The sequence below is a fragment of the Lepidochelys olivacea genome, assembly GCF_965140295.1.
Source record: "Lepidochelys olivacea isolate rLepOli2 genome assembly, chromosome: 5".
Classification (NCBI taxonomy): domain Eukaryota; kingdom Metazoa; phylum Chordata; order Testudines; family Cheloniidae; genus Lepidochelys; species Lepidochelys olivacea.
The window spans coordinates 394,984-414,837 of record NC_140415.1 but is presented as its reverse complement, the minus strand read 5'-3'; the positions used below and the strand labels follow the sequence as shown (position 1 = coordinate 414,837).

The window sequence follows — 19,854 nt, the reverse complement described above, 5'->3', positions numbered from 1 at the left end:
ACTCAGCCGCTCCACCAGCAACCGCTCCAGCACTGCCGTAACCCTTCAGCCCCATCATGTCCCGCCCTGCAGCCTCCCGCCCAGCTCCTCTTCTCTTGCCGTGGCCCCAGTCCCTCCTTGCGCGCCCACAGGGCCCAAGCACTGGCTTGTCCTGGCTCACACTGGACGCATTTATGAGCTGTTCAGTGTGTGTGATTTTTAGAGGTTCTTGTGTCTGGGGATTTTACATGTGTAGCCTGTTGCATATGATTGATTTTGAGCAGAATGCATTCAGGGTGCCTTGGCCCTTGCAGGGTGAGGGAGTGGGGCAGGGTGTTTGGAGTGCAGGAGAGCTGCCAACCTACTGCCTGCTGCAGTTCAGCACAGTCCTAGAACGTGGGTGGGTCGGTGAACCACAGCAGCGGCATCGGTATTGCCTTGGGAAGCATGTCCACAGCAGAATGCAGCCACGGAGCGCTGTGCAGTGAGCCTTGTGGGCCACACTGGCAGCAGGGGGTGTCTCTGAGACGTGGACTGCAGGAGGAGTACAAGGGCAGATAGTCAGCTCATGGTGTTACCCGCTTTCGGGGTGAGAATTGGAATATGTGCTCTGTTGCTGAGTTCAGGGTTTGCGTCCCTCCCTGAAGCAGTGATGTGAAGGCAAAACCTGGCTGCCTTTCGGCTGCTTCACGCTGCACAGGGAGGGTTGACTGCTTGGTTTGTTTTTAAAGGCTTTTTCTGCTGCTTTTTCCCCTTAGGACTCTCCAGAGCAGTGCTGGGCCCAGCATCCCCTGTTGCCCATTCCCAGTATCTGGCCATCAGAGCTTTAGGGACACCCAGAGCATGGAATTGCAACCCTGAGCATCTTGGCTTATAGTCACTGATGGTCCTCCAAGAACTGATCTAGTTCTTTTTTTAACCCAGTTATATTTTTGGCCTTCACAACATCCCCTGGCAGTGAGTTCCACAGGTTGACTCTGCGTTGTGTGGAAAAAGTACTTCCTTTTGTTTGTTTTAAACCTGCTTCCTATTAATTTCACTAGGTGACCTCTGGTTCTTGTGTTATGTGAAGTGGTAAATAACACTTCCCTATTCACTTTCTCCACATCAGTCATTATTTTAAAGACCTCTCTCATATACCCCCTAATTCATCTCTTTTCCCAGCTGAAAAGTCCTGGCCTTTTTAATCTCTCCTCACATGGAAGATGTTCCATCCTTTTATTGCCCTTCTCTGTATTTTTCTATTTCTAATATATATTGTTTGAGATGGGGCAACCAGAACTGCACACTGTCTTATTATCTATCCCTTTCCTAATAGTTCCTAACATTCTGTTAGATTTTTTGACTGCCACTGCACTCTGAGTGGATGTTTTCAGAGAACTGTCCATGATGACTCCAAGTTCTCTTTCTTGAGTGGTAACTTCTCATTTAGATCCCATCATTGTGTAGATATGCTTGGGATTATGTTTTCCAATGTGCATCACTTTGCATTTATCAACATTGAATTTCATCTGCCATTTTCTTGCCCAGTCACCAGTTTTGGGATATCATAGAATCATAGAATAACAGAGTTGGAAGGGACCTCTGGAGGCCATCTAGTCCAACCCCCCTGCCCAGAGCAGGACCAATCCCAACTAAATCATCCCAGCCAGGGCTGTGTCAAGTCTGACCTTAAAAACTTCTAAGGAAGGGGATTCCACCACCTCCCTAGGTAGTGCATTCCAGTGTTTCAACACCCTCCTAGTGAAAAAGTTTTTCCTAATATCCACCAATGTCGAATAGAGGGGAACGATCACGTCCCTCGATCTGCTGGCAATGCCCCTACTTATACATCCCAAAATGCCATTGGCCTTCTTGGTAACAAGGGCACACTGCTGACTCATATCCAGTTTCTCGTCCACTGTCACCCCTAGGTCCTTCTCTGCAGAACTGCTGCCGAGCCATTCAGTCCCTAGTCTGCAGCAGTGCATTGGATTCTTCCGTCCTAAGTGCAGGACTCTGCACTTGTCCTTGTTGAACCTCATCAGATTTCTTTTGGTCCAATCCTCCAATTTTTCTAGGTCCCTCTGTATCCTATCCCTACCCTCCAGCATATCTATCTCTCCTCCCAGTTTAGTATCATCCGCAAACCGGCTGAGGGTGCAATCCACACCATCCTCCAGATCATTAATGAAGATATTGAACAAAACCGGCCCCAGGACCAACCCTTGGGGCACTCTACTTGATACCGGCTGCCAACTAGACATGGAGCCATTGATCGCTACCTGTTGAGCCTGACAATCTAGCCAGCTTTCTACCCACCTTGTAGTGCATCCATCCAGCCCATACTTCTTTAACTTGCTGACAAGAAGACTGTGGGAGACCGTGTCAAAAGCTTTGCTAAAGTCAAGGAACAACACATCCACTTCTTTCCCTTCATCCACAGAGCCAGTTATCTCATCATAGAAGGCAATTAGATTAGTCAGGCATGACTTGCCCTTGGTGAATCCATGCTGACTGTTCCTGATCACTTTCCTCTCCTCTAAGTGCTTCAGAATTGATTCCTTGAGGACATGCTCCATGATTTTTCCAGGGACTGAGGTGAGGCTGACTGGCCTGTAGTTCCCAGGATCCTCCTTCTTCCCTTTTTTAAAGACTGGCACTACATTAGCCTTTTTCCAGTCATCTGGGACCTCCCCCGATCGCCATGAGTTTTCAAAGATAATGGCCAATGGCTCTGCAATCACATCCGCCAATTCCTTTAGCACTCTCGGATGCAACGCATCCGGCCCCATGGACTTGTGCTCGTCCAGTTTTTCTAAATAGACCCGAACCACTTCTTCCTTCACAGAGGGCTGGTCACCTCCTCCCCATGCTGTGCTACCCAGTGCAGTAGTCTGGGAGCTGACCTTGTTCGTGAAGACAGAGGCAAAAAAAAGCATTGAGTACATTAGCTTTTTCCACATCCTCTGTCACTAGGTTACCTCCCTCGTTCAGTAAGGGGCCCACACTATCCTTGACTTTCTTCTTGTTGCTAACATACCTGAAGAAACCCTTCTTGTTACTCTTAATATCTCTTGCTAGCTGTAACTCCAGGTGTGATTTGGCCTTCCTGATTTCACTCCTGCATCCCCGAGGAATATTTTTATACTCATCCCTGGTCATTTGTCCAATCTTCCACTTCTGGTAAGCTTCTTTTTTGTGTTCAAGATCAGCAAGGATTTCACTGTTAAGCCAAGCTGGTCGCCTGCCATATTTACTATTCTTTCTACACATCGGGATGGTTTGTCCCTGTAACCTCAATAAGGATTCTTTAAAATACAGCCAGCTCTCCTGGACTCCTTTCCTCCTCATGTTATTCTCCCAGGGGATCTTGCCCATCAGTTCCTGGAGGGAGTCAAAGTCTGCTTTTCTGAAGTCCAGGGTCCGTATTTTGCTGCTTTCCCTTCTTCCTTGTGTCAGGATCCTGAACTCAACCATCTCATGGTCACTGCCTCCCAGCAAAATCCACTTTTGCTTCCCCTACTAATTCTTCCCGGTTTATGAGCAGCAGGTCAAGAAGAGCTCCGCCCCTAGTTGGTTCCTCCAGCACCTGCACCAGGAAATTGTCCCCTACACTTTCCAAAAACTTCCTGGATTGTCTGTGCACCGCTGTATTGCTCTCCCAGTAGATATCAGGGTGATTGAAGTTGCCCATGCGAACCAGGGCATGTGATCTAGTAGCTTCTGCGAGTTGCCGGAAGAAAGCCTTGTCCACCTCATCCCCCTGGTCCGGTGGTCTATAGCAGACTCCCACCACAACATTACCCATGTTGCTCACACTTCTAAACTTAATCCAGAGGCTCTCAGGTTTTTCTGCAGTTTCATACTTGAGCTCTGAGCAGTCCTACTGCTCCCTTACATACAGTGCAACTCCCCCACTTTTTCTGCCCTGCCTGTCCTTCCTGAACAGTTTATACCCATCCATGACAGTACTCCAGTCATGCGAGTTATCCCACCAAGTCTCTGTTATTCCAATCACATCCTAATTCCCTGACTTTGCCAGGACCTCCAGTTCTCCCTGCTTGTTTCCCAGGCTTTGTGCATTTGTATATAGGCACTTGAGATAACCCGCTGATCTCCCCTCATTCTCAGTATGAGGCAGGAGCCCTCCCCTCTCACACGCTCCTGCTCATGCTTCCTCTCTGTATCCCGCTTCCACACTTACCTCAGGGCTTTGGTCTCCTTCCCCCGGTGAACCTAGTTTAAAGCCCCCCTCACTAGGTTAGCCAGCCTGCTCGCGAAGATGCTCTTCCCTCTCTTCGTTAGGTGGAGCCCGTCTCTTCCTAGCAATCCTTCTTGGAACTCCATCCCATGGTCAAAGAATCCAAAGCCTTCTCTCCGACACCACCTGCGTAGCCATTCGTTGACTTCCACGATTCGACGGTCTCTACCCAGGCCTTTTCCTTCCAAGGGGAGGATGGACGAGAAGACCACTTGCGCCTCATACTCCTTTATCCTTCCCAGAGCCACGTAGTCCGCAGTGATCCGCTCAAGGTCATTTTTGGCAGTATCATTGGTGCCCACGTGGAAAAGCAGGAAGGGGTAGCGGTCTGAGGGCTTGATGAGTCTTGGCAGACTCTCCACTTTGTAACTCTTTGCAGTCAGAGTATAAACTGTTCAGGAAGGACAGGGACGGGAGGAAAGGTGGGGGAGTTGCACTGAGTATAAGGGGGCGGTATGATTGCTCAGAGCTCCAGTTTGAAACTGGAGAACAGCCTGTTGAGAGTCTTTGGGTCAAATTGAGAGGCGACAGCAGCAAGGGTGAAGCCATGGTGGGCGTGCGCTACAGACCAGGGGGATAAGGTAGACGAGGCTTTCTTTGGACAACTCATGCAAATTACTAAATCGCAGGCACTGGTTCTCATGGGAGACTTCAATCACCCTGCTATCTGCTGGGAGAGCAATGCAGCAGTGCACAGACAATCCAGGAAGTTTTTGGAGAGTGTTGGGAACAACTTCCTGGTGCAAGCGCTGGAGGAACCAACTAGGGGCCGTGCTCCTCTTGACCTGCTGCTCACAAACAGGGAAGAATTGGTAGGGGAAGTAGAAGTGGGTGACAACCTGGGCAGCAGTGACCATGAGATGGTCGAGTTCAGGATCCTGACAAAAGAAAGAAAGGAGAGTAGCAAAATATGCACCCTGGACTTCAGAAAAGCAGACTTAGACACCCTTAGGGAACTGATGGGCAGGATCCCCTGGAAGGCTAATATGAGGGTGTGACAAAGTGGGACTGTTCTTAATGTTTTCTCTGAATATTGTGGGGGTGCCTCAGTTTCCCCTAGGCAGTTCTTAAGTATCTAGGTGATGGGATAAGGGTGTATGATCATTGCAGAGCCCTAGAAGGCAGGTGTGTGCAGGGGTCTGGACACAGAGAATGGCCGACACCCTGTTTCCTGGCAACTGATGGCCTGGCCCTTCCCCCCTACAAGGTGAGAGCTAAAGGGTTGGCGAACAAAGGAATCAGGTGCCCTCCTGGTCCAGGAAAGGGACAAAGCCCAGAGGAGGAGGGGCTGGAGAGAGTTTCAGTTTGGGGCTGGCTGGGGAGATGGAGTGAAGTGCAGATGTGGTTGTCTGGCTCACTGCCCCCCAAAATGGACACGGCTGAGGGGTTCTGTTCTCTGTACCTACAAGCTCTGTGTTAGACCATGTTCCTGTCGTCTAATAAACCTTCTGTTTTACTGGCTAGCTAAGAGTCATGTCTGACTGCGAAGTTGGGGTGCAGGACCCTCTGGCTTCCCCAGGACCCCGCCTGAGCGGACTCGCTGTGGGAAGCGCACGGAGGGGCAGAGGATGCTGAATGCTCCGAGGTCAGACCCACGAAGGTGGAAGCTGTGTGAGCTGTGTGTCCTGCAGACAGGCTGCTCACAGAGAGGAGACTTCCCCAGAGTCCTGCCTGGCTTCGTATGGAGCAGTTCCAGAGCATTGCCCGGGGACTCTGTGACAGAGGGGGAAAGGAGTCCAGGAGAGCTGGCTGTATTTTAAAGAAGCCTTATTGAGGGTGCAGGAACAAACAATCCCGATGTACAGAAAGAATAGCAAATATGGCAGGCAACCAGCTGGGCTTAACAGTGAAATCTTCGGTGAGTATAAACTCAAAAAGGAAGCTTACTAGAAGTGGAAATTTGGACAGATGACTAGGGAGGAGTATAAAAATATTGCTCGAGCATGCAGGGGTGTAATCAGGAAGGCCAAGGCACAATTGGAGTTGCAGCTAGCAAGGAATGTGAAGGGGAACAAGAAGGGTTTCTACAGGTATGTTAGCAACAAGAAGAAGGTCAGGGAATGTGTTGGACCCTTACTGAATGGGGGGAAAAGAAAAGGAGGACTTGTGGCACCTTAGAGACTAACCAATTAATTTGAGCATAAGCTTTCCTGAGCTGAAGTGAAGTGATGAAGGGAGCTGTAGCTCACGAAAGCTTATGGTCAAATAAATTGGTTAGTCTCTAAGGTGCCACAAGTCCTCCTTTTTTTTTTGCGGATACAGACTAACACGGCTGCTACTCTGAATGGGGGAGGCAACCTAGTGACAGATGATGTGGAAAAAGCTGAAGTACTCAATGCTGTTTTTGCCTCAGTCTTCACAGACAAAGTCAGCTCCCAGACTGCTGCACTGGGCAGCACAGTATGGGGAGGAGGTAAGCAGCCTTAAATGGTGAAAGAACAGGTTAAGGACTATTTAGAAAAGCTGGACATGCACAAGTCCATGGGTCCAGATCTAATGCATCCAATGATGCTGAGGGAGTTGGCTGATGTGCTTGCAGAGCCATTGGCCATTATCTTTGAAAATACTTGGCAATCGGGGGAGGTCCTGGATGATTGGAAAAAGGCAAATATAGTGCCCATATTTAAAAAAGGGAAGAAAGAGAACCTGGGGAACTACAGACCAGTCAGCCTCACTTCAGTCCCTGGCAAAATCGTGGAGAAGGTCCTCAAGGAATCCATTTGGAAGCACTTGGAGGAGAGGAAGCTGATCAGGAACAGTCAACATGGATTCACCAAGGGCAAGTCATGCCTGACCAACCCGATTGCCTTCTATGATGAAATAACCGGCTCTGTGGATATAGGGAAAGCGGTGGACATGACATATCTTGACTTTAGCAAAGCTTTTGATATGGTCTCCCACAGTATTCTTGCCAGCAAGTTAAAAAAGTATGGTTTGGATGAATGGACTATAAGGTGGATAGAAAGCTGGCTAGATTGTCAGCCTTAACGGGTAGTGATCAACAGCTCGATGTCTAGTTGGCAGCCGGTATCAAGCGGACTGCACCAGGGATTGGTCCTGGGGCCGGTTTTGTTCAACATCTTTAGTAATGATCTGGAGGATGGTGTGGATTGCACCCTCAGCAAGTTTGTGGATGACACTAAACTAGGAGGAGTGGTAGATACGCTGGAGGGCAGGGATAGGATACAGAGGGACCTAGACAAATTGGAGGATTGGGCCAAAAGAAATCTGATGAGGTTCAATAAGGATAAGTGCAGAGTCCTGCACTTAGGAAGGAAGAATCACATGCATTGCTACAGGCTGGGGACCGAATGGCTCAGCAGCAGTTCTGCAGAAAAGGACCTGGGGATTATAGCGGACGAGAAGCAGGATATGAGTCAGCAGTGTGCCCTCGTTGCCAAGAAGGCTAACCGCATTTGGGGCTGTATAAGTAGGGGCATTGCCAGCAGATCGAGGGATGTGATTGTTCCCCTCTATTCGACATTGGTGAGGCCACAGCTGGAGTATTGTGTCCAGTTTTGGGCCCCACACTACAAGAAAGATGTGGATAAATTGGAGAGAGTCCAGCGAAGGGCAACAAAAATGATTAGGGGACTGGAACACATGACTTACGAGGAGAGGCTGAGGGAACTGGGATTGTTTAGTCTGCGGAAGAGAAGAATGAGGGGGGATTGATAGCTGCTTTCAACTCCCTGAAAGGGGGTTCCAAAGAGGATGGCTCTAGGCTGTTTTCAGTGGTAGCAGATGACCGAACAAGGAGTAATGGTCTCAAGTTGTAGTCGGGGAGGTTTAGGGTGGATATTAGGAAAAACTTTTTCACTAGGAAGGTGGTGAAGCACTGGAATGGGTTACCTCAGGAGGTGTTGGAATCTCCATCATTAGAGGTTTTTAAGGTCCAGCTTGACAAAGCCCTGGCTGGGATGATTTAGTTGGGGTTGGCCCTGCTTTGAGCAGTGGATTGTACTAAATGACCTCCTGAGGTCCCTTCCAACCCTGATATTCTATGATTCAGCCTTGACCTTAACTATCTTGAGTAGTTTTGGTATCATCTGCAAACTTTGCCACCTCACTGTTTACCCTTTTTTCCAGACCATTTATGAATATGTTGAATAGGACTGGTCCCAGTACAGATCCCTGGGGAACACCACTATTTACCTCTCTCCATTCTGAAAACTGACCATTTACCCTTTGTTTCCTGTCTTTTAACCAGTTATCTATCCATGAGAGAACCTTCCCTCTTATCCCATGACAGCTTACTTTGCTTAAGAGTCTTTGATGAGGGATATTGTCAAAGGCTTTCTCAAAATCTGAGGACACTGTACCCACTGGATCCCCCTTGTCCACATGCTTGTTGACCCCCTCAAAGAATTCTTATAGCTTGGTGAGGCATGATTTCCCTTTTCAAAAACTGTGTTGATGCTTCCCCAACAAATCATGTTAATCTATGTGTCTGACAATTCTGTTCTTTACTATAGTTTCAACCGATTTGCCCAGTGCTGAGGTTAGGGTTACTGGCCTATAATTGCCAGGATCTTCTCTGGAACCTTTTTTAAAAATTGGCATCACATTAGCTATTCTCCAAACATAGAATATCAGGGTTAGAAGGGACCTCATGAGGTCATGTAGTCCAACCCCCTGCTCAAAGCAGGACCAATCCCCAATTTTTTCCCCAAATGGCCCCCCCAATGATTGAACTCACAACCCTGGGTTTAGCAAGCCAATGCTCAAACCACTGATCTATTCCTCCCCCATAATCATCTGGTTCCAAGACTGATTTAAATGATAAGGTTGCATACCACAGTTCTTAGTTCTGCAATTTCATATTTTAGTTCCTTCAGAACTGTTCGGTGAATCCTATCTGGTCTTGGTGATTTATTACTGTTGAATTTATCCATGTGTTCCAAAACCACCTTTACTGACATCTCAATCTGGGACAGTTCCTCATATTTATCCCCTAAAAGTATGGCTCACATCCTTTGTAATGAAGACTAATGCAAAGAACTTATTTAGCTTCTCCACGACAGCCTTGTCTTCCATGAGTGCTCCTTTAGGATTTCTACTGTCCAGTGGCCCCACTGATTGTTTGGCAGGCTTCCTGCTTCTGATGCCATTAACAAAATTTGCTGTTAGTTTTTGTGTCTTTTGCTAGTTGCTCTTCAAATTCTTTATTGCCTGCCTAATTACACTTTTACACTTCACTTGCCAGAGTGATGCTCCTTTCCATTCTCCTCAGTAGGATTTGGCTTCCAATTTTTAAAAGATGCCCTTTCCCCTTTTTGACAGGTTTCAGAGTAACAGCCCTGTTAGTCTGTCTTTGCAAAAGGAAAAGGAGGACTTGTGGCACCTTAGAGACTAACCAATTTATTTGAGCATGAGCTTTCGTGAGCTACATCCGATGAAGTGAGCTGTAGCTCAGGAAAGCTCATGCTCAAATAAATTGGTTAGTCTCTAAGGTGACACAAGTACTCCTTTTCCTTTCCCCTTTAACTGCCTCTTTTACTCTGTTGTTGAGCCATGGTATCATTTTTTTAAATGTGGGGTATACATTTAATTTGAGCCTCTATTATGGTGTTTTTTTAAAGTTTCCATGCAGCTTCCAGGCATTGCACTCATGCCTTTTCCTTTTGATTTCTGTTTAAGTAGCTTCCTCTGTATTTGGGAAATGGAAATCTCTGGGGCTAACAGAGTCAGTCTCTGGGGATGGGGGTCCCTGGTGTTTGGGGGTCCCTCTGGAGAGTGCAGAGCATTTCAGTGGGATTAGGGGGGTCTCGCGGGAGATCAATGTGATTCAGTGGGGTTGGGGATCTCTGTGGAGTTGGGGGTCCCTCGGGGGGTGCAGTGGGGGTGGGGTCCCTGGGGTGGGGGCGCAGGGGGGTGTCTCCGGTTCCGGGTCCCTGGGGGCGCAGCCGGGCCGGTCCCGCACGGGGTGCTGCCGCTGCTCGCCGATCCCGCCCTCCCCGCGGCTCGGCTCGCGAGCCTGTCCCTAAAAGGTGCTCGGCGGCCGGCGGGGGAGGGTCCGGGTCCCGCGGCTCCTCCCGTCCCCTCCCCGGCTTTTAGGCGCGGCGGCGGCGCCCGGGCCCCAGAGCCCGCTCCGCCCGGCCCGCTCCAGCCCCGCTCGGCCCCGCTCCGCCCGGCCCGCTCCAGCCCCGCTCCCAGCCCGGTCTCCGCCCCGCGCCGCAGCCATGGACGCCATCAAGAAGAAGATGCAGATGCTGAAGCTGGACAAGGAGAACGCGATCGACCGCGCCGAGCAGGCGGAGGCGGACAAGAAGCAGGCAGAGGATCGCTGCAAGCAGGTGTGGGGGGTGTCCGGGAGCCCCCGTCAGTGCCCCCCCCGAGTCCCTAGGCAGCCCCCCAGTTCCCAGGCAACCCCCCCTAAGTTCCAGGCAGACCTGGGACCCCCCATGCTCCCCAAGTCCCTGGGCAGCAACCCCAACGGGGCCCCTCCCAGCACCCTGGCAGTACAGTCCCCAGGTAGCCCCAACACTTCCCCGAGTCCCCAGGCTCCCCAGCCCACCCTACACCTGGGCAGCAGCCTCCCTGAGTCCCTAGGCAACCCCCCAGGTCCCCCACCAGTCCCTGGGAAGCTCCCCCCCGGCACACACCCTGGCAGCTCCCTCCAGTGCCCCCCCCCCGAGTAGCGCCCCTCTACTTTCCAGGCAGCCCCCTGTCCAGCCCCCCCAGCTGGGATTAACCCTGCCCAGTATCCCCATCCAGTGACAGATTAAGCAGGGTGAGGACCGATACCCTCATCCCTCAGGGCACCTCCCCCTTAAACCCCCATTGATAGGGTGAGGACCAAGTGGGGGTCACTGCACTGTTGGGGACCACTTCAGGAACCCTCAGTTCTATCCCCTGACCAGGTATCATGTTGGCCCCTCCTGGAGCTAGACTTGTAGGGGACCCATTGCAAACAGGCATCCTTCCCCCCCCCCGCCAGCACATCCAGGCATTGGGCACATCCTGCCCCACCCCCCTTGGACACTGCCTGTTTTAGCAGCTCAGGCCCTTGGGATGGAGCCAGAATCTCGGGCTGAGTCGGGGTTCTCTCCTCCACGCAGCGGGTTCACCAGAAATGTGGGGCGAGAACATCACTTCCCCACGTCTGTGCCAGGACCGGGGAGAGGCTGCCCTGGGCTCCCCTAGTTCTTGGAAGCCCAAGGAGACAATCCTGGGAGCCACTGTCTCTGGAGACTCTGCCCAGCATTCTCCCACTGGCCTCGGGTGCCAAGAACCGAGCTCTGTATTGGGGCCAGTCCTGGGGCAGCCACTCTGGGATGCCACCCAAGCTCGCCTTGCCCCTTTCCTGTTATCTAGCATGCTGCCTGGCTCCCGCTGAACCTCTGTCCGGGCCCCTAACCCCCTTGCTCTGATCTCCCTTCCCAGCTGGAGGAGGAGCAGCAGGCCCTGCAGAAGAAGCTGAAGGGGACTGAGGATGAGGTGGATAAATACTCTGAGTCCGTCAAAGAGGCCCAGGAGAAGCTGGAACAGGCGGAGAAGAAGGCAGCAGATGTACGTACCTACTGCCAGCCCCTCTCCCCATGAGACGGAGAATCTGTCACTGGGGGATTAAGGGGTGGGAGCCCCATTGGGAAACCTTTCCTGGTGGAAGCAGTCGAAATCTCATCACCTGGGACACTTACACTAAACTGGACTAAACACTAGAAAATGGATAATAGGGGCCTGACCCCTGGAGTGGGGAGGTGCAGCCCGATGGGAGGGATGGGGCGAGGGGGTGCAGTCTGGCTGAAGATGGAGGGCACGGGAGACAGTTTGGGGTGCAGTCTGGCGGGTGATGGGGGAGACAGTTTGGGGTGCAGTCTGGCTGGAGATGGAGGGCAAGGGAGACAGTTTGGGGTGCAGTCTGGCTGGAGATGGAGGGCAAGGGAGACAGTTTGGGGTGCAGTCTGGCGGGCGATGGGGGAGACAGTTTGAGGTGCAGTCTGGTGGGCGATAGGAGGTAAGGGCACAGTCAGCAGGGGGAAGGGGCAGAGGGGTGTAGTTTGATGGGGGGCAGTGAGCTCTGACCTGCGGGAGGTGAGAAGCTGTTTGGAGTTTGCTCATGGATGGAATGCATTGCTGACAACACTAGATATGCTTGGAGCTCTGCAGGCCTCTGCTGTTCCAGCGGGCTGGGCCCACCCCTCTAGTAGTGATACGGCCCTGCCAGGACTGGAGCGGTCATGGCACCAGCCAATATTGAGTATCTTCAAATCGGCAATTGGTATCTGCGGGATACAGACCAGCTCATCGGCCTCCCATAAAGTTCCAGGGTGCTTGTTAGCCTGTTCTGGGAAAGCTGAGTAGAGCCGGGAGCCAAGGGGAGGGATCAGACACCGCTCGTGTCTGTGCGTCTGAATGAAACCCAGGGCTGGAGGGGGCGGGGGGGGGGCTGGAGAGTGGCTGGCTGGAAGGAAGGAGGTCATAGCTGTGCTTGGGGAAATCCTTTTCCTCCATGAGCACCAGGGGCTGAGGGCTCCCTCCCAGCCCCTTGGAAGGACAGGCCTGGACGGTTTTCTCTCTCGCCTGAGACAGCAGCTCCTGCCTCGGGGAAGACATTGTGTCGGGGCAGGGCACAGTGAGGAACAGCTGTGTGCAGCCCCCGGCTGCTCCAGGGAGTGGAATGGGGTGTAGTGACCCGCTGTGCCACCCAGGGTATTTGACACCCTATAAATAAATCCTCCTTTTCATAGCCAGCCCTTCTTTGATGAAAACCACCCATGACAAGTGGAAGAGAAGCTGAAGGGAGCCATCTGGAGCACAGCCAGTGGGGGAAGGGCCAAGCTTTTTAGGATCAAGAGCAAAAATTCAATCCCAGCTGGTCTGTGGAGCTAAATGGGGGAGATGTGTCAAATCTCCGAGGCAGCCACCAAGGACAGGGGAGTCCGGAGAAGGACAAGGCTGTGGGAGTGCGATACGTCCCCTCCCCCACTCCCAGGAGCAGCAAAAAGCCCTGGTTGAGTTCAGGCAGAAGGACTCTCCCATCCCACAAACATATTGATAGTCCAGGATCAGGGCCCCACTGTGCGAGGCTCTGAATAAACATGCAGGGAGACAGACCTTGCCTCAAAGAGCTTACAGTCCCAGCGCACAAGTGCCCTGCACCTACTCCTGTCCCTCGAACCAGCACTAGCTGGCGGAGTCCGTGCAGGCAAGGCACTGGGGCTAGTTCGCCAGGAGGGCTGCAGGTGGTGGCCTACTGGCCCTGGTCCCCGCGAGTGCTCCAGGTATAAAGGCGGCGTGGAGGAGGCTGTTACCTTGTTAAGGAAAAGTTAGCACATGTAACTCCATTTTGGTCTGGGGCCCACCATTGGCATGTAACAACCTCCTCCCTGTTCTCTGGCTGTTCTGGCTCTGGGACGGTCTGCTCCATTTGGAGAGTGAGCCAAACCCTGCTTCGGAGCCCAGCAGAACTGGGGGCGAAATCTGCAACCGGGCACTTGAGACGAGGAGAAGCTCCTCTTGGCCTCTGTCTCCCTTTAACCTGAGGCAGCTGTTCTAGGGGGGTCCTGGGGTGAGATCCTGGGCCCACTGAAGTCCATGGGAGTTTTGCCACTGATTTCCACAGAGCCAGGAGTTCACCCTGGTGGCTCTTGGCAGAGGCTCCCCTGGGCTTTGGGCAGCTGGAGCCAGGCTGTGCAGCATTAAAGGACTGGAAAACCTGCCTGATCATGAGAGACTCCAGCCGCTCCATCTGCTTGGCTTAAAGGGAAAGTTATGGGGTGACTTGATCCCAGTGTGTAACGAATATTTGATAATGGGCTCGTCCGTCTCTAGCAGACAAAGATCTAACCCGACCCAAAGTCTGGAAGCTGAAACTAGACAGGTTCAGACTAGAACTAAGGGGCAGATTACTCACAGTGACAGTCGCTAACCATTGGAATATAGCAATGGCAGCTTCTCCATTCCTGGCAGTTTTTAAATCAAGACGGGATGTCGATCTGCTGTAGTTCAAATGGGAATTAATGCAAGGCAGTTCTCTGGCCTGGGTTCCACAGGGGGCAGACTAGGTGATCACAGGGGACCCTTCTGGCCTAAAACTTTAGGAATCTATTAATCAGTTGTTCTTCTGGCGGAGAAGGGGGAAGGGGCCTCCGGAACATGGGTCTGCCTGGGGCCTGGTGCTTGTCTGCATGCTGATTTAGTTAAGCCAGTGGAGAAACCTGTGGACAGACACTCTGGTTCCAAACAGGCTTGTTTCAGTTCGGCTGGTGAAGATTAAGAGCAGTTTTTAAAGTAAGTTTCCACTAAATAAAGCCCCACGACAGCGCATCTCAAACCCAGATCTACAGACTCAGCCTGTAGGCAGGGCACTAGACATAGCAGTGTAGCCATTCCCACTGAGGCTGGAGCCTGGGCTCTGAGCGCCACCCCCCTCACCGGGTTTCAGAGCCTGAACTCTGGGCCGAGCCGTAGCAGGAGCCCCGTGAGCCAGAGGCTGTGGCCCAGGGCTCTGAGATTTCCCACTGCAGGGGTTTGGGGGGTCTTCCGTGTAGATGCAGCCTAAGTGTCCACCAAGGGGTTAGCACTGCTTTAACTAAAGTTGTGCAAATTTGCATGTAGATTACCCTGTGGTGTGGACTAGCGCGGAGTGCAAATGGCTGGGGGTCCAACTGAGATGCAGATGGGTGGCGGTGGAAAGGGGATGGCCCTGGGGGATGTCAGAGGCCTGGGCGGATGCAGAGTTCGCAGTGTAGTTTGCAGCGTGATGTGCAGTGCATGCTCCGGGAAGGGGGGTGGGGGGGAGAGTCCCTCGTTATGTGGCTCTGATTTGGGACGACCCCTGAAATATTGTGCTTAGTGTTGGCAAACTGGCGGGCGCTCAGAGAAGAGTAACAGGAAGGCTCAAGGAGGGCTGTACAAACCTACCTAGTTTGATAACGGGGGCGAGGGGGAGTCCTGCGACCTCTCTCCACATATCTGAGAGATGTGACCCTCCAGGAGGGAGGGGAATTGTTCGGGGACCAGAGGGAGAGACCAGGAGGAATGGGGTCCCATTCAGAAAAGGAAAAACAGAAAGAAATGTCGGGGAAAACTTGCCGGGAGTGAGCTGAAGAGTGCAGGCCCTGCGGTGATGGGTGCTAGAGATGGACTAACCTGGCTGGGGACCTGTGTCCCAGCGTGGGGCTGGGAGCCTCACTGCTCAGGACTGACCAGAACCCTGGACAATGAAGTGCAGGGACCAAGCCTGTCTGAACAGGATCTCTCTCTGGGAGCCCCTGAGGAGCTCTGTTCTGGGGGAGGACCCTGTTCCATGACTGCTGGAGCTTATTTCCAGGATCTCTCATTGCCTAATCACCCGCGAGTGAATCCAAGGGCAGGACGGTGCTAGGAGATGGTGGGGCAGGTGCAGCAGGAGCTGGAGGGCACCTGGGAAAGGAGGAGAATAAACCTCCAGGCTGAGAATCTGGAACAGCTCCTTCCTTGGAGCCTGCGGAGTCTGCACCTCCGGAGATGGAAAGATGCTCCATTCCTGTGAGTCTAGCAGGGCAAGACAGGAGCGCCTGACCCATGCAGGGCTGCTCCCGGCTCCCTGGGCCTCGATAGCCAGAGAGGCAGCTGCTCTCTGTAGAAATATTGACAAATACATTAAAATAACTAACCCTCTCTAGTGCTCGTCTGGGGACACCAGGAACGTGCCCCTGGCCCACAGCCTGAGCTGTCAAGCCTGTCTGGAGACAGGAGTGCGGCTTGCTTGCAGATGGGGCTGCGACATGCTAATGTAATTGGGTCTGTGCTAATGGGTGTTAATGTGAGCCCCGTCCTGCACACCCCGCTGAGGGGTGTCAGCTTCCAGCATAAATCCAAGTGTGGCAGGCTCAGGGATTCGCAGGTCCTTGAAATCCCAACGGTGGGGCGCGTCAGAGCTTGGTTTAGGGGTGCTGGCTGGGGGGGGGGCTGACTTCTCCAATCCCAAGAGCGGGGCATGTCAGAGCTCAGTGTACAGGTGCTGGCCACTGGGGGGGCCGTGCCTGGCTTCTCCAGTGCCAGCCTCTCCCAGCAGGAGGCGCTGTGGGTGCAGGGCGGGCGCACTGATTCTTAGATTTTTGTAGGCTGACCTCCTGCATAGCATGGGCAAGGGAACCTCACCCAGTGACTCTGGCCGTGGAGGGAATTATTCCTGCCTGCTCTGTAATTAACACTGCGAGCCCAATAACCTGCAGTGGAACTGGCTGTGTGGGAGGCACCCAGCTGCTGCTCCAGTCTCTTCCATTTCCCAGTCCCTGGGGCAGGAGCTGGTCTGGGTGCCCATAAGTGGGCTGTGCCAGGAGCTGCAGTAGCAGGGCTGGTGTGTGTCTCTGGGGCATGCAGGGAGAGTGCCGAGAAAGAAGCTGCTGGATTCCAGGACTGTGATCCTGAAAGTTCTCAGTGAGGCTGTGACAGGATCCGCCCCAGCCCACCTCCTAGTCCAGACTTTGCTCTTATTTGGTGATTCCCTGAGCCAGTGGGAGGGAGCTGGCTGGCGTCCCAGGGTGTGGCTAGAGCAGAGGCCACTTAGCAGAGCAGCTGCTCAAAGAACTGTCTCTCTGGCCCCTGAACCTGCCCCACTCCTGACAGCCAGGCCCTGACTCCCTGCCCTGTCCTGCGGCTGGTGTGAAAGTGCTATGCTTGCAGCCGGGCTCTGCACAGGCCTTGCTTGCACGGCTGAGGACCAGGGGTGACTAATGCGTGAGCGAGTGGAGCCAAGGCTCTGGGTTGTACCCTGAGGTAAATGAGCCGAGCTCAGCCCCAGGCAGGGTACAGTGCAACCGGGACAGCTCACCTGCCTGTTACCCTGCAAGGAAAACAGACTTCTCAGCAGTGAAGACATAGGCCCTGCTGGGGTCCCTCAAGCGCTGGCTTGGGTCAGCGGCTGGGCTCAGCTGTTGCATATGGAGCCCAGGAATCCTTGTGCTGGCTGAGCTCTTTAAATGCAGGCGTGAAGTGCAGCTGAGCTGCCTGCTGTCTGTCGCTGTTCATTAAGGAGGGATTGAGTGTAATTCCAGGAGGGCTCCCCTTGTAACGGATCAGACCATGTCCCAGAGCATGGGACACCAGGGCATACCCCCTGACACCAGATAGCATCAGTGATGCGCTCCAAGACAAGCAGGGATGAAGACAGCAAATGTGTCTGAGCACTGGGGAGCTGTGTGTGCGATTTCTTATATCCTGCGCAGAGTAGAGACCGAGGCTGCAGACATGAAATCCGCAGGTCTGTCCAAGGGGCTTGTAGATCCCAGGCAATGGGGTGGATGGTATCAGGACCCTGGGGCTTGGAGACCCTTTCCCATGGAGATGTGGTCCAAGCACGGGCAGAAGCTCAAGTCGTTCATATCTGGCTGCTGACCCTAAAGGCCCAGCTGTGCTGTAGGAGTCATTGCATGCAGCAGGCTGTCATGTGGTTCACATCCGCAGGCCCCGTGGTTCCTGCCTGTCACGGGGTTCTACTTCAGTTGTTCCACAGTGCAGGGATGCTGAAATAGTGCTGGAACCTGGGGCAAATGGGGCTTAAACCTCCCAGACACCCTTCCCTTCCATTGGCATTTGGAGCAGCCACGCACCTTGGCTCTGGCTCTTGGACTTGATGCATTGCAGCCGACCAGGATCATCCAAGGGTGCACAGCTCCCAGCGAGAAATGAATGCGAAGTGTCTGAGAACCCCCATGGGGCTGCAGTCTCAGCAGCCCCTCTAATGGCTAAGGTCAGAGCCCCTGGTCAGGTGGGGAGGCCCTGCAATGATTTCATAGGGCCCAGGAGGACCCTCCAGGCCAGATCTGAGCCGGTGACTCCTGCATTCAGCCCCTCCCTTGTGGGCAAGCTAGAGACCTTTCAGAAAGATACTAGCGATAGCAGCCTGGATGAGGGGAAGGAGGTGCTGCTTCTTCCAGGAGCTCCCTTGATGTGTCTCCCTTCTTCTGCACCTGGGCCTTCATTCCAGTCTCCCCGGCTCGGGCTTTGCTCCTCTCTTACACATCACAAACCCTGACTCCATGGACATACGTTTATGGGAAACTTTGTTCTCACCACTTCCTGGCTCCCCCTTCCTACACCCCCCAGGGCCTCAGTGCTGTGCGCAGGACCCACCAGGGGGCAGGAAGGAGCCCTCCCAATTTCCCAGCCCCCTGACTCCATGGAGAGCAGAAGTAGGGTCCGGAAACCATGCCCATGGCTACAGCAGTGGCGAATGCAAAAAGGGGCCTCTCTGCTCAGCCCCACCTGAAAGAGACAGAGCAAACGCCTACAGCAGAGCCCCTGCTTGGGCACTCCTCTCTGGGCTCTGCAGGCCAAGCTGCTCCCCAGGACACACAGGCACCCAGAGCAGGCGCTTGTGGGCCCACCCCGCTGCAATGCTCTCTGGGCGTGGGGAGGGTGAGGGCTGGTTCCCTGGGGGAGGGAGGGGAGCCCCGCAGCTGCAGTGGGAAAAGCAGCTTGGATACCTGGTGCTGCCTCTTTAAGAGGAGGGAAGTGTGCAAGCTCTGACACTGGGTTTCCTGAGGAGGAGATGCAGGAGAGGGGGAGGAGGAGCAGGAAAGGGGATGAAGGCAGGGAGGGGAGAGCTCGCATCCTGAGCTCTTCCTGCTGGAGCGGGAGTGGTAGTCCCACAAAGGGCTGAAGCACAGTGTGCTGGGGAGGCTGCCGCAGAGCTGTCACCGGCAGAGTCAGTGACCCGGCGAGCTCAGGCTGGAGCACGGAGCTGGCTAGGGACAGCCAGCAGGACCCAGTGGGTTGGAACCAGGCTGCATTGGGGCTCAGACTGCGCCCCAGGCCACAGACCCTGCCCCAGGCAAGCCGGGGACGCCTCTGTCCTGCTCAGGTCCCCAAGCAGCACCCTCAGGCCTCATTCCTTGGGCGTGGCCCCGGGGTGGACGATGGCCGGGAGCACCTCCATTGATGCGGTGAAGAAGAAGATCCAGAGCCTGCAGCAGGTGGCGGACGAGGCTGAGGAGCGTGCGGAGCATCTGCAGAGGGAGGTGGATGCTGAGAGACAGGCCAGGGAGCGGGTAAGGTGGTCCAGGGCTTGAAGGTCCCAGCCAGCTCCTCCCAATGCCCTTCCTGCCCCGCTCCCCCAGAGGCCTGGGTGCCAGCCTGGGTTTGACGTCCCCTCCGCTCCCTGTGGTGTCAGGGCCTGGCAGGCCCAGTCAGCCCCACCCCAAGCCCTGCTGGGCTCACCGGGCACCCTTCTTGCCTGATGCTGGACTCCCCATCCAGGGAGCTTCTCCTTGCACTCACACCCCGTCTGGCCCAATCCCAGCATCCCACCACCCGCCTGTCCCCCTGCTCTCCTTGTCTCCCGCAAGTAATACCGCCCCCCCCGACTCTGTGTGGTGACCCCAGCCATGGGCACTGCAGTGATCAGACCCAGGCTGCCAAGGGTTACCCTGGCTGTGCAATGGGCCCAGGAGCCCCCAGCATGCATGGATTCAATTCTCCGGGTACCGATGCAAACAAGGCCCCCCAGCAGGGATCACACCTGCCTCAGGGCTCCGGGGTGGGGGCTGAAGGGTTTCAGAGCCAGCCAGAGTCTGAGGCAGCACTGGAGGTTTCTCCGTTCATCCCTCACGGGAGGGTGGGGCAGACCAAGAGGAAAAGAAAAGGGCGGCCAGGCGCTCAGATCCACTTACTCCCAACTTCTTCAGCCAGGGCTCTCCTCA

General features: G+C 53.9%; 1 protein-coding gene across 9 annotated transcripts in view; it reads left to right on the top strand.

The window, feature by feature from the left end:
* Positions 1-10,297: 10,297 nt before the first annotated feature.
* The window catches only part of TPM2 (tropomyosin 2), a 30,474-nt gene continuing 20,917 nt past the window's right edge, over positions 10,298-19,854 (top strand). For 2 of the 9 annotated variants that reach the window (XM_084628981.1, XM_084628978.1), the window contains exons 1-2: positions 10,304-10,518; positions 11,609-11,734. In XM_084628981.1, the coding sequence (XP_084485107.1) occupies positions 10,405-10,518; positions 11,609-11,734 (240 nt within the window). In that variant the 5' untranslated portion in view covers positions 10,304-10,404. Of the gene's footprint in view, positions 10,519-11,608; positions 11,735-18,707; positions 19,204-19,854 lie in introns of those variants that run through there. The other 7 variants (XM_084628984.1, XM_084628983.1, XM_084628980.1 and 4 more) reach the window with 6 other exon arrangements.